Below are 14,795 nucleotides of genomic sequence, written 5' to 3'. Positions count from 1 at the left end.
GTAGCGCCGAAATCTCTAACGGTTGCTTTAGTTTTCTAGTTGCGCGGAGGCTCGGGCGCGAGGACGTGTATTTATCTCTACGATTACGCGTGTTTTTGACCGCGGATAAGAAGTGTCGTATACGAATAAGTGCCGACGTAATGCTCAGGTTGTGTGAGATGTCGGGTCTCTTTCTGTACACGGGATACTCGCGAAAATCGCGGATAATAAGCTACAATATATCACACGCTCCATAATCTTTAGTAAGAATAAAATAAAATTTATTACTCTCGCAACTAATAAAAATTCTATTAATTGTGACTGGTTTATTTTATTTATCGATAACTAGATAAAAGGATTTAATTGATACCTTTTGTTTCAGCTTCAAGTCAATTCTTTGACAAATATATTTTTTTGAATAAGGTTATTTTAATTTAATTTGATAAATTTACAAGTAAACCGACTTTGAAACAAAGTTTTATATATATAATATACTGCAGGTATTTGTAATATATATTATTAAAACACATGTACTTGAATATTATTTTTGTTGAGCAACTGCATCACTTTTATCATTATAGGGTTATGTAAGAACTATCAACATTAATTACTGAATAAAATTCTGAATTATATATAATTATCAATTTTTATATATTATGTGTCTTGCTTGTGTTTTTAATTCTATTCATTTTTTAGGGAAAAAAACGTCTTTTTACGTGTTGGGATACTGAATATTTAAAGTGTCAAAAAACAAATATTTAAAATAAAAGCAATGGAGAATCTCGCTCGTGTCAGCAAACGATGGTATCAGTTTTACGTTGTAACACCGCGATCGTTTATTCTTAGAGGTTCTCATGCTATGAGCGATCATCGGTTCAAGTACAAAAGTCGAGGACGACAATCCGCGGCATGCTCGGTAGTAGCGATTGTTTACGGTCGCTTGTTCGAACCGAAGGAATGGACGAAAAATCACGTTGATCAAATACTTCATTATGGTGACACGCTGTTTCGTGTCAGTTTGACGAGGAATCAATTAAAAGACGACGAATATATGAGAGTTAATCACGTGCACAACGAGTTCTACATTGGCTTTTACAAAATTCTAGTCAGCATCGAAGACAGTGGTATCTATGGCAATCTACTTACCGAGTCGGCTGGCTGTTCAGATTTTTCCGAAGGCCTCCAGAAGTTTTTCAAGAGCAATGATTCCGGCGTGATCACCGCTCAAGGTAGCTCCGTTGCTGTGTGGCGTCAATCCGGCGATGCTGGTTTCCTGTGTTATAATCCAGCACCCTGTGATGATGCTGGTCTATGTCATCCTGGTGGTACAGCATGCCTTATGAGGTTTAAGATTATCACTGACATGCACGATCACTTGTTGAGGAACTTGAATAAGAGCTATGACTCTAGATATTGTATTCACAAAGTTACAATGTTACGTGCCACAGAGGTAAGAGTAGCGTTATAACGAATGATATAACAGTAATAATAAAAGGAATAAAGGCATGTTGCATAAAAAAATTTAAATATACTACTACTTGGATAAAAATAAAATATGTATGATGTAATATATAAAAGTTATTAATTTATATATGCATATATTTATATTTAAAAAAATTGCAGGTTGGCCATGGATTTGTTGATCCTCTGATTGAAATTGCCGGTCCACCTGTTCTTTCAAAAAGCGTATTGCGATCTATTAATGTTATGGACGTTGATGATCATAAAATTGATTGTACTAAGCCCGTGCCTAGGAAAAAACGCACTCTCGCAAAGATAAGGAAAGAGCCGTTGTCTATTACTCTTTCAAATTATAGCATTGATCGCCGCTTCGCCACAGAGCTACTCGTGAATCGAAACGATTTTGATACAGGATATTCATACGATAATATGCGCGTGAATGTGCCATCTACATTTAGCGAGTTACCTAATAAAGCAATGATTCTTCACGGTCTGACTCACGAAAGTAACTGGATGTACAAAGGTGAGGGCGGGCAGAACGTAACGAATTGCGTGATGGCCATTGCTATGAACAAAGTGTATCCGGTGAAAACATGGACGAGATTAACGCTGGACGAAATCCTAATGCTGGGCGACTCGCTGTACTCTAAAATTAAATCTGACAAGCCGACAATAAAAACAATCACCGCTACTGATTTAAATAATACAAAGTTTCGAATAGAAAATCGCAGACTGGTAATAGATGCCGATCTGATTACTATAATCGGTACGATCAGTTCGAAGGTTCCATCGATTTTGAATTTAAAACAGGCAGTGGAAGAATTTTTTTTGCTGAACAAGGAAGGTGTAATAGAGACAAGTTCAATGGCGGTGGCGATCTGGAGCGAGGACGACTGTTACTATATGTTTGATCCTCGACAGTGCGACGCTGTTGGTATTAGAATAAGAGAAAAAAACATAACTGAGGAAGCTACGAATAATAAGAAAGAAACTTTAATGAAAGAAACGGGCAATTGTTGCGTGATTCGATTTTCGGATATAAACTCTTTGGCTGCGCTGTTTCTGCAGAACGTTGATCCCACGAAAAAAAATGATCGATTCATCATACGGCGTGTCGCAATTGTAGACGATGTACCTGGCACTCGACCTTGGAATGAATTTCAGCCCGGTGTAACGGGTAAAACGTGGATACTGCGAGGCGGAATATCTAACATGGACGAATTATTCGAAGCGGAGAACCAAGGGCTTCAAGGTCTTACTATGCCGGTTGTGGCGTTGGTGAAAACGAAGGAAACGCCGGCGGCTAAATGGAACAGCGGGACCATCGATGAGGTAATTAAAGAGGGCGACGCTTATTACAGTTGGTGCAAGCCTGTTGGAATGGAAGAGGAAGCGGAAAAATTGTTTCGCGTTCGAGATCTAAAAAAAAACTTGTATTTTCAAAATCGAAGGGTGACTATTGATGTCGAAGAAGCAACAGTTATCGGTGACCAATCAGCATCGGATGATTCTAAATTACCGAACTTAAAGGAAGGATTGCGTCAATTTTTCGAGACTAAAAGTTACGGTATAGTCGAAATGGAAATGTTATCGGTGGCGGTATGGAAAGAAGAAGAGATCGATGACGAGGAAAAAAAGATTTTTTATTATTATTTCGACCCGAACCCTCGTGATAAATTAGGTCAATTGTCAACGGAGATAGAGGAAGAGAATTATGCTTGCTTGGTGCGCTCGTCAAATTTATCAGCAATAGCAGATCTCATAAAAAAAAATACGAAAGATGCTGCAGGCAATTTTATGATACATAATTTAAAGAGTGTCTCTATAGGTACAGTAATGACGAACGAAGAAATTGAGGCAGACAAGCAGAAATTAATTATGCCAGATTTGAATAATTATTCTACTTTGGGCAACACTGGTGCCTTACTCCTGGGTACGATTGATCAGAGAGACGAGGTAGCCTTCAAAGAACAAACGAGAGATAAACAGCAGGCCGCTAATTCTTTAACGACTTTAGCCATGACAAAGCTCTACGATCCTCATCTGTGGTATCGTGAACTCGTAGACGATATTTTGATAATCGGCGATAAACTTACTACGGAGAACTTGATAAATCTACCCGAAGTAGGGGCTGAAGAAGAACTCCCCAGAAATTATCTGCTTCCGTCGGAAATCGCGGAGGATTTCGTTATAGGAGTGAATCGAATGTTGATTGATCTGAATGAAGAATCTATTACCGGAACGATGACTGATGTGGCGAGGCTACTGGAAGAGTTTTTTGAAGCAAATACAATGGGAGTGTTTCGCCAAGGTGATGTAATAATGCCGATTTGGAGGGAAGGCCGGGTATTTTTTATTATGGATCCTAGAGGCAGGAACGCTCAAGGCGAGTCTAGAGATAAAGATGGAACTGCGGCTGTGATGTGGTTTACGGATGTTTTCTCGTTAGCCAGCATCCTTCGGACAGTTACACGTGAGACCGACGATTTTATCATCGATGCAGTGTCAATCGAGAACGTATACGAGACGCGAGTGGCCGAGAATCAGCGGGTCAAGAAGACGACTTCGGGTGAAAATCTGTGGCATCATTTACCTAAACTCGTCGATGGTGTTTGGAGTATCGATGGTAATATTACAATGACAGATGAAAAATTCGATGAAATTAATCGCGGCAAGCAAAGCGCAGCAATTGCCGCAATCGCCATCGTTTTTTCTAAGGTATTTCTCTTTTTAATTAATTTTTTAATTTAATTAATTTTATTTTAATGCGACTCTATTACGTTATACTAATATTAATGTTAAAAAAATTAATACAGGTCTTTCACCCGAGACAGTGGACGTCGTCAATTCTTGATGAAGTTGTCGTTACTGGTGACAAGCTGCACTCGAAATGCGTTGAAAAACTCAGAGGTTCAATACCCTTGGTAAACGAGATCATCAACGAATTCTTTCTGTCTTCTCGGCGCATCGTCTTAACGATCAAAGATAGTGTTGAAGCGGGTACTCTTACCGGAGGATCTTCTAAGATTCAAGATTTACAAGCTGGAATCGATAACTTTTTCAACAAGTACGAAACTGGAGTATTGACTGCGCGAGAAAATCAGAATCTAGCCGTATGGAAAGTCGATAACGCATATTACGCTTTGATACCTGATTACTATTCGGACGGAACTGAGTCAACGGTACCACGGATGATTAGATTCAAAGACACACGCCTTCTTGTAGAACATCTTCTGCAGCATTTAGGAACAAACGGTGATTATCAGATTACCGCGATCGACGTGGTTGATTGGGACAAGCCGCCGCTCTGGAAACTCGATCCTAGTTCAGCAATACGACCGGCGAGTTTGCCTCCTTTAAACGCTTATAAAAAATTGCGAGGCGAGGCGCGTGCTATCTTACGCGGGAGCTACCACCAGGACGGCGAAATTTTTCCCGAGACGATTCGCGGTCGACAAACGGCGGCGAATTGCATTGTTGCACTCGGCATGTCGATCATTAAGAGTCCCATCACTTGGACGAAAAAAACTTTGGATGAGATTTTGGCGATCGGCTATAATGTTCACCAAGAAACAAGAAAGATCAAAACTACCGAGTCGCGGCTAAAACCGACGGATATTATCAGAGTATTCTACGTGGGTATGTCATTTTCTTTATGCTATTTTAATATATATTAATAATAATATATATTTAATATATATTTAATAAATATTTAATATATATTTAATATATATTTAATAAAGACGCGGTAACATTTTGTAGCGCATTCTTTTAGCATAGCTTACACTAAATTTTTAATTAATTTTCTCAGGCGTAAATGTTTTGACCGTTGATGTCGAGCCGAATACTGTAATCGGTCTGGTAATTGACGCATCTTCTGCCTTGGAGGATAAAAAAAAAGAGCGAGAAGAACTGAAAGAAAATATCGACGAAAGCAAGAACAAAAATCGAAAACAATCGCTCTCTTCTCCAATTTTACTCGAGGAAGGTTTACGAAAGTTTTTCCAAGATAATCGTGCGGGCATTCTAATAACCGGTCGTGGTATAATCGCCATTTGGAAAGATTTAGGCGTCTATTTTATGTACGAGCCTAGAGCCAGAAACGATCACGGCTTACCGGATTCCTGCGGAACCTCGTGTGTAATGTGGTTCGCTTGCATAGAACCTTTGTACGACAAAATCTTTGCGGGCATTGATGCACATGAGAGAAATGAAACTTTTGAAATTTGCCGAGTGATCGTAAAAAACGTCGTGATCGATACATTACCGTGTTCAGCTGGTTTTCAAGAACTGTACTTGGATCATATTACGCCACCCGTCCTAAGTATATCAAAAAAGACAATTACGCTGAACGTTACACCGCTGAATGAATATAACATCGTCGACGAGGAATTGAGCGTTTTGTGTGGCAACCTGCACATGAATCATCACACCTTCCCCCTGAGAAACAGAGGTTTGCAGAGCACTGCGATCGCGGCAGTTGCAATTGTTGTAGGACTGCTATACGTACCATCCACGTGGACCGCCGAGCTGATCGATGCGGTGGTCAAACACGGCGACTCGTTATACACGGAGAGTGCCCGGGCCGCTCGAACGGGCGCCAGGAACCTTTCGCCCAGCGAGCTGCTCTCCGTATTCATCGTTGGCGACCTGAGGGTCAGCGTTCGCATCAACATCCACACCACCGCGGGAATACTACATATTTTCGACCTGTCCGAGGCACTTGCTGTGTTCTTCCGCGCGAACTGCGCCGGCATATTGCACGCAACTAACTTGGCTGTGGCCGTGATGCAACATTACGGTAAATTTTACATGTTCGACCCGCGCCCGAGAAATAATCGTGGCAAACCCGCTTACGACGGCGCCGCATGCATGTTCAAATGTAACAGTATCGCGAAAATGGTCCAGACATTCGTGATCAACTACAACCTGAAGCAACCGATCGTATACACTTTGAATGCAGTCAATGTGTTGCGCTTGCACTTTTTATCGACTACAAGAAACGCTTGCCCATTTAAGCGTTAACATATCCATTTTACATTTGTTTTTCTCCGCTCGCCAAGAGTTACAAAGTTGTAAATTTTTTGCACTTGAAAATATATGTAAAGTATGTGAAGCTTCGAACTTGAAAATTTATTTCACGGCTCTTAAACGTATAAAAAAATGTTTGCGCCTCGTTTAATGAAAAAGTAAACGGGAGAGAGAAAGAACACTAAAGAACTTGTACACGCGGCCGACAACGTTCTCAAAGTGCTAATTTTATTTATAGGTTTTTTTTTTTTTATGACACAAATCACTTTTAGCATCTACATGAGTAGGAGTACAGGCTATACGAGAATGAATGATACAGATCGCTTATTAGTGTAAATACAATGTTTCCATTTCCTCAATTACACGCGCGCTATCAACCTAAATACTTAAAAAACACTGTACAACGCAGTTGAGAACTGTCGATTGATACTTTACAATATAATACAATCACTCCTTTGAAGCGAGACACGAATTTCAATTTCTCTTCACTCGATCGGCACGAGCTTTATCACCCTCGTCACTGGTGGAAGGGGGTGTTATCTGCGACTCGCGAGCAAATCTCGATACTCTCTTCTCACTATCTCCTTTTCTATCTCTTCGAGCAGACTGTAGGCCGTATCGAGCGAATTTGCTCGCATTCCGCGTCCCTGGGGTACGCTTTTTTTTTTCTTTTTTCTATTTTTTTTTTTTAATACCCGGTAACGCTGAACACGACGCTTTCACCGTCTCCGAGCGGTCCGCTACCGAATTCTAAGTCGCTTTATCGTTCCTAGTAGAGCGAAAAGAGGCAGCGAGCGGGTTCGAGATCCGCGACATTTCGTCTTTCATTTCCTCGGAAAGGAACAGAAAAAAAAAGAGGAAGAAGAGACGCATCTACTTTTCACGGCACCCAAGTGTCCGTCGAGAAAGAATTGGTCTCACTCGGTGTCGTTCTTTTCGCACAACGGTCATCGTCGTATACAAAGCACGTGTATGACGCAAACGTTTTCGACGCGTTAACGCACTTTATCGGCCGCCGCCGCCTCCTTTTCTTTCGCGCTCGTTTCTCGTGAGACGTTGCTGGTTGTCCTTGCCCCGTACGTATTCGATAGATAAAGGTACTTCTGTTCCCCGATCGAACGTTCTGTACGCGTGAGGATTTACGTTTCTCTTGCATTCTACCGTCTAGAGTACTGGTAAATATTTCACTCGGTCGATGCCATCGTGTCTGCGTGCACACACGCTGTATCGCGTGTGCACGCAGAGTCCCGCGATTAAGCAGATCGACGATCCGTGTAAAAGAAAAATTTCTTACTAAATGCCATTTCAGTCTGTTTAACGAGAGTTCGATCGACAAACGAAGAAGGTGGGTGGATAAGGGAGAGAAAACGACGGTTCGAATGTGTGACGGGGGAAGGGAGAAAAGGGCAAAATTGCGTCGGTGGTCCATCCACGATCGACGGCACCAAGTTGAATAGAATACAATATCGAAGAAACAATATGTATTATCGGTAATATTGGCATGACGTTGTTATGGCACGTTTAGTTCGCTGCTATACTCGGCGATGCGTTTCTACAGCGGTTTTTTTTTTACCGTGTTCGCTATACAGATACATTGGACGACTATAGTTGATGAAATAGAAGAGATGAGGGAGTGAGGAAAAAAAATAGAGAGAGAGACAGGATGGAGAGAAACACATTGCGGTGGGAAAAGAAGGGAAAAAGATATTGTCATAGACGTTCGCGCGCACTCCTCGTACAACGGCTACTTCCGTTATCGTTGCGTACAAACGCGCGACAATCTCACTCGCTCTCTTATTGGCACCTCCATTGCACTTTCCCATGCGCCGCAACAAATGCATCTTACAAAACGTATTTATCTTATGTACAAAAGAGAAACTGTTCTCTGAATAAAACGTTCGCGGAACAATCGTTATAAAGAACCTCTATCGCGCGCTTTCTTTCCGTTTGGAGAATAAAATAAAAAAGAAAGAAACTAAGGATCGCACCGAAATGTCGCGTAATCGAACGAGATCAGTGTTCAACAAAGTCCCATCGGAATTATACATTCGGCAAGTTCGATATTTGCGCACATGTGATTTCATCAGCTACTCATAAAACTGTACACTGAGAGGCATGTATGATGTTAGCTGCGGCGACGGCGATTAGCGTACGTGACTTCATCGTGGTGTGCGTTGAATCTCACACGGAGCGCGCGCATAGATGTGTCGCGGAGCACAGATCACCAAGGACTGCGAGGGAACGCGGCGCTCCCTACTACATCCCCCCGTACTCGGGGAGGGGATGGAGAGGAAGGAATCACGTACGCCAGCCGCTCTCTCTGCAGCAAATGCCATATCTGTCTTTCAATTTACATTAAAAGGCAGATATATGGCGTTTTCTGTGACGACGACGGCTAGCCATAATCTGCTTTTCAATGTACTATCATGTTCTATTACGAAACGTAAAGAAATGATTCATTATTTTCTTTTTTTTACACAAAAATACAAAACGTCGAGTCGATAAAAGAATAAAAAGAATTTTTAAGTAGCACCGTTTATAAAAATCTTTAATTAATATGACGAGTAAAAATAAAACTAGCTGTTTCTTTTCTGAGACGATATTGCAAAGAATTATTTTAATAATTAACAATTTTTATTTAATTCGCGAAAAAGATGGTGATCGTTAATCGTAATATATTTGTTTTGCAACAAAAAATTGACATATTGAAAAGATATTCATTAAAATATTCGTTACTTTGTTCGTTCTTTGATTCAAATCGTCTTTAAATAGTACGTTTTTGCTTCTTTTTTTTTACATTTGCACGTTACACCGATATGATAAACAATACAATATATATATATATATAATAAAACATAAGAAAAAAAACGTAGAGTTGCCGATAAAAAATATCTAACATTATTTTGCTGAAACACCTAGAAATAAAAACCTGTACTACATCCTAATGTTCGAAACCGCATGCTAAATTTCGTTAATAACGGAAAAGAAAAAGAATAAGATAATAAAAGTTAGTAAAACCTAATGTTTTTACAGTTTACATAAAATTTTCTTCCTAAATTCTTTCCTAATTATCAATTCATTGAGCGATTGTTCCAATGATAAAAATTGGCCTACTTCGCGATTTAAAAGGAAAACTTATTTCTCTGATGCGCACACATATGGATTATACAAACTGCCTAATCCTTAAGTCGCATCGGACATTGCTATACGCTCATCGAACGCTTATGCCATATTAACACGTAAGATTGGAAAGAGTAGCGGACAATGCTTTTGGAAAAAGGAGTATCAATTTGCAGAAGAAACAAATTATAAATACTACAAGAATGATACTTTAAAAGTGTCATTTTCAACGCTGTTCGCAAATGACTCGACGTAGTCTTCGATTTGTCAATGAAAAATGACAATCTGAATTTCAAGTTCTTTGACTTTATTGTACATATTTTCTTCGTTTAATCGAAAATTATCGATTGACAATTAAAATTATTACTATAATTTGGAATAAAACTTAAAAGACGAGAAGTTTTTTTTGTAAAATACTAAGTCAATTGCGACAGCAGCAATAAAAGTACGAAGTTTAATACGTTTTATTAGCATTAATACGTATTGAGTTACTAATACGTATTTATACGTAATAACAACGTAATTATAACAATGTGTTATATCCCGCACAAATAAAATAATTTGTTTAACGAGTTGCGCATAAACATATTTTCATTAGAAGCCTTATCGATATAGCGGCATATATCAACGGTAATATGATTAAAAACGAAAAATAAAGGAGTTAAAAACGGACGAGGAAGAAGAAAAACATATTTCAGTAGAAAGTGAGCGGAAAATTGGTAATAAGGATCTTACACGCTAATCAACCGCACTGTGTATAGACTTTTCAAAAAATAACAAATTGCATATATATAGAAATTAGGTATCTTGACACCCTTGGTGTAAAGTGAGGTCGAATAAATGAATATGAATAAAATGCATCGCGCTCGTGCGCACCGCTTCGCCTTTTCCCGCGGTTCTTCTCCGCTTTACGCATCTAGCTACTTGTCCGCAATATAATTACTTTTCTAGAGTATAGTAGCTGGCACAGGAACATGACTCTCAGTCATTGGCATCACAACGTAACAAGGACTACAAGCTGCGTCACGCACACCGTCAATGAGCTTGCTTTCTCAGTCGCGTTATTATCAGACGTGCACCTTGCTCTTCCCCAGCCTCGCAAGTTTTACATGCACATTAATTCTCTCTCACACTTACATCTCGCTTACACATGTCTTTTTACCGAGCGGATGACTGCAACCAAATACTTGGTCCTGAGTATTTCTGCACATAATATTTAATTCTGTTTTTTTTTTTTTTTCGTTAACACATATATAACGTCTTGATCTTATACCCGACTTAGGACACTGGAGCCGACTTGTATTTGGGCGAATGAACGAAAGTGAGATCAGGAGAGAACGATCAAAAGGGATACCATAAAACCACAATGACGATGCGACGATTTGCACGGCGATATTCAACGTACCCGACCAAATCCGAATCGTCAACAGTACCGATCAGATTGTAGACCGCGGTTAGCGTCGACACAACGTGATCAGCTACTCGCAAGTGGCCATTCGAAAACTATGGTTCTCCTTGCACCTCTACCTGGTCCCCGCGAATTAGATTAAGCAGCGAGAGAAATGCCAGACGAAAGCGAGATCTTTGAGCGATCTCCCATTCGCCAGGTCTTTCTCTCGATCTCCGTTAACAGGTCAGTCGGTTTCTCGTTATTCAGCCTTCTTATCGCGTGCATACGTAGACGGACCCTATAGATGACACCGCGTGTAGCAACAGTTCGGTCACGTGGGTCCGGCCGGGGCTACGTAACACTGATCGCCGGGTTGGAGGGCCCCGAAGGGGCGGGCTCGCTCTTTATACACTGTCCGGTCAGCTGGTTAACGCTGAGCGGGTTGTTGATGTCGTGAGGATTCGTGCCAACGGGGTTGCGGTGAGGCTGCGGAGGTGGTTGCGGCTGTTGCTGTTGCTGCGTCGCCGTTGCCGCCGACGTCACCGCCGACCCGGCCATTGCCATCGCTGCCGCAGCTGCCGCCGCTGCCGCCGCTACCGATGTCGTCGTCGTTGCTGTCGTCGTAGCCGCTGCCACCGCCGACTGGCTCGAGTTCGACAGAGGCGGAGGCGGCACCGGAGGCGTCAAAGGGCACGGACATGGACTGGCCAGGCTCGAGGGTGACGGTAGGACCAACGAAGGGCTTGCCAGACTGGACAGCGCGGACAGGCCCCCGGGACTACTAAGAGATTCGTCCTCCTCGGGAGTCCCAGCCTCTCCCACGCTACCCAGGTTGTCTTCCGAATGGTCATCCTCAGCTTCACCATCAGCTTCACCGTCGCCGTCTCCTCCCTCCCCCATGTATCTGATACATTTCTTCTTACGTCTGCAAATAACGAGACACCGATTAGTACATGCTCACTCAAAACACGACGCAACGTTCTTTTTCGACTGCTGCAATTTCCATCTGTGAGAGATGTGACTTATTTACGCAATGGACTATGTAACATCGAAACTCTTTACTTGTTTTAATAATTTTTTAAACGAGATTAAACATAGGACTTTACACTACGAAAAGTTTGCCGAAACTTTGCTTCGATTTTGGTATCCGGCAAGATAAATTTAGGCAAAACTCAAACGTTTGCGTTAACTTGAATTTAAATATAGTCTTTAAATTGTTTCTGGATTTTACACCGGGGTCGATGGAAGTCTCACCGTTGGAAATGCGTATGGGAAGTGTCCATAAAAAATTGTTACATCTATAAAAATTGTTACAAACTAAAATAAAAAAAAAAAAAAAAAAAAAAGAAACATGCGATTACTCGTTATCATTGCAAAGGCAGACGCACAAATCTCTCTCATCTCAAGTAACAATTTATTTCGTCTCATTAACGTTTTAATTGCCTGAGTGACGATCTTTGGGCGCCTGACGATGCTTCGATTGCTCGACATCGATCACTCGTTCGCAAATGCCATGCTCAAAATTTTTGGACGTAACAAGCATAACGTGTAAGAAATTTATACGTGACAAAGGAAACCAAACTCAATCGAAACGCCTTAAACGGCATGAATCTATTCGAATTCGCTGCATTCGCAAAACGATAATCAGGAAATTGCGCTCCTTCTTTATTATTTTATTATTAATTTTTTTTTTTCTTTTCGTCGCCGATCTGCTCGTGAAACGGCCAATTAGCGTATCAAACGTGGATACAGGACGGAAGTTGGATTATTACAAATAATGTGTATTTAAAGTAAAGTTGAATAAAAGATGGACATCGATAGAACAGATTAAGTGTGACGAGAGGAAGAGAGGCGTTTTGCTACTGCACAATTTTCACAAGTGAGCCTGTCCGACCTCATCCGAGAACTGCTTCGCAGTCGTGACATTTTGCCGCTCTGCCATTGGCTCTCATTATTTATCTCTCAGCTAACAACAAGTCAGTTAGTTTTATCGGCAGGACCGCCGAGAACGACGGAAGTTGCTATTAACTCACAGTCACACTTGGATGTCAAAGCATTACACAAAATTTTACGGGAGCTTGACTCCGTTTAGTGCGCGACAATGAATGGACGTTCGAGATTCTCGTGCTGGATTGCAACATGCATTAACTTTTTTTGTTAAATAAGTTTACGATAATTGCGTACCTCTTAAATTTTCACATGTCCCTCGAAAAAATTAAAAATTCAATATTCTTTCTTTTGTTTGAAAAAAAAAAAGGAAATAAATTTTTTTCATGTGAATATCTTTAAAAACCGACCGATTGTTGTTCGCAATCCAGTCCGAGGTTCAATCTGATAATACGAAGTTGTACAAAACTTTAACTTAAATTCCATTCTACGCGTTCAGTTATCGCGGTTTTAATTTTTAAAGAGATGCCTCGAATGGTTACGTATAAAAACATTGTTATAATATAAACTATTATAAAACAAAAAAAGATTAGATATTAAAATTAAAAAAAAAAAAAATGTGAAAAAGAACACATATCCGTACAACGCAATCATTTGGTCTTAATCGTACGAACTGTCATGCTTAAAAAAAAAATTAAAAAATTAAAATGTACAGACTTTCTATGTGTTCCAGAATTGGAGTTATAATTGTTACATGTGTGTGTAGAATATATATGTATATATATAAAACATATATTTTAATATAATATGATACATATTATAGATCAGCCATGCTAAGGGCAACACTGAGTAAATTCCAACTAAACGAGAGGGATAAATAAATAACAATAATAAGCTGTAAAGAGCCACAACAATGAGAAACAATGCGAGCATCACGGGCCACCGTCGTGCCGCTTATGGGGCTCTTCGCTCATATCTTCCCACGCCATAAATGGTCTAACAAACTACACATTCCCGTCAAACTAACAAAGAAGGAAAAAAAGAAAGAAAGAAAAGAAAAAAGAAATAGAAAAAAAAAGAAAGAGAAAAAAAAAACAGTTTGACATTTAGTTAACAAGATAGAGCGAAGTGATTCTATCCTTCGAGCGGCTGGCCGACCATAGCGAAAACCGACGACGGCCCGTTGATTTCAAGTCAGGACTGACCACTGTTTAAGAAGAAGTGTTGCAGTAGAAGGGAGGCGATAGGCTTGACTAGAGATTAACATAAGTGGGTTCTTGCTGAGGCGAGGAGGCATTGGAGGCAGTATTGGTATTTGGCGGGGCGGCGGCTGTTCCCACCGTCCCTCCACCGCCTCCAGTCCCGACCCCTGCCCCCGCGCTACTTCCCACACCGTGATGGATTATGCTCGCGTGGATGCCCATTCCCGCTCCATGCTCCACTGGGCTGCCAAAACCAACCACCAGCCATTAAAGGGGCGCTCTCTCTCTCGCTAAGACATATCGTCGACTTAATCCCACCTCAATCTCGCACCGTATCGTGTCGTCACCCACACGCACCTGTGTACGTGCCCATACGACTCTCGCAACCCGTTCTTTCCCCCCTTCTATTTTTTTCGCTCTTTTTTTTTCTCTAGGTCTCGACCCTTAGATCTCTCCCTCGTGATAGCAAGACCGCGAGAACAAGGCCGGCGATTACTAGTACTCGATCGAGTCATCAATTTCTTTCGGTTCTAGCCGTGACGATCGATGTCAAACGTCGTTTCGCATCGCACGAAAACAGCAAAGGTTCTCCAAAGCTCTTCAACGCAATAGACGATAATATGCAGATATTGCAATTGCGGCACTAGCCGGCCTCGTTGGTACGAGTTTCGGTTTTAAACGTCGAACGAAGAAAGACGGTAGCAAGTGACACAATGGTTATTGCA

The 14,795-nt window shown here is 41.0% G+C and overlaps 2 protein-coding genes across 5 annotated transcripts in view; one reads left to right on the top strand and one right to left on the bottom strand.

Annotated features, from left to right (window-relative positions):
* The first annotated feature begins 8 nt into the window (after nucleotides 1-8).
* Nucleotides 9-6,556, top strand: LOC139109482 (uncharacterized). Its single transcript, XM_070668563.1, has 6 exons — nucleotides 9-242; nucleotides 362-479; nucleotides 676-1,429; nucleotides 1,603-4,158; nucleotides 4,257-5,079; nucleotides 5,252-6,556. Exons 3-6 carry the CDS (start codon nucleotides 752-754, stop codon nucleotides 6,463-6,465), a joined length of 5,271 nt encoding a protein of 1,756 aa, XP_070524664.1. The 5' UTR covers nucleotides 9-242; nucleotides 362-479; nucleotides 676-751; the 3' UTR covers nucleotides 6,466-6,556.
* A 122-nt stretch (nucleotides 6,557-6,678) lies between these two features.
* The window catches only part of LOC139109484 (uncharacterized), a 32,996-nt gene continuing 24,879 nt past the window's right edge, over nucleotides 6,679-14,795 (bottom strand). For 2 of the 4 annotated variants that reach the window (XM_070668575.1, XM_070668576.1), the window contains exons 10-11: nucleotides 14,074-14,314; nucleotides 11,774-11,906 (exon numbers count right to left, since the gene is read on the bottom strand). In XM_070668575.1, coding sequence (XP_070524676.1) covers nucleotides 14,122-14,314 — 193 coding nt within the window. In that variant the 3' untranslated portion in view covers nucleotides 11,774-11,906; nucleotides 14,074-14,121. Of the gene's footprint in view, nucleotides 11,907-14,073; nucleotides 14,315-14,795 lie in introns of all 4 variants that reach the window. The other 2 variants (XM_070668573.1, XM_070668574.1) reach the window with 1 other exon arrangement.

Source organism: Cardiocondyla obscurior, linkage group LG18 (genome assembly GCF_019399895.1).
Source record: "Cardiocondyla obscurior isolate alpha-2009 linkage group LG18, Cobs3.1, whole genome shotgun sequence".
NCBI classification, from domain to species: domain Eukaryota; kingdom Metazoa; phylum Arthropoda; class Insecta; order Hymenoptera; family Formicidae; genus Cardiocondyla; species Cardiocondyla obscurior.
This window is presented reverse-complemented; position numbering and strand designations above follow the sequence as displayed.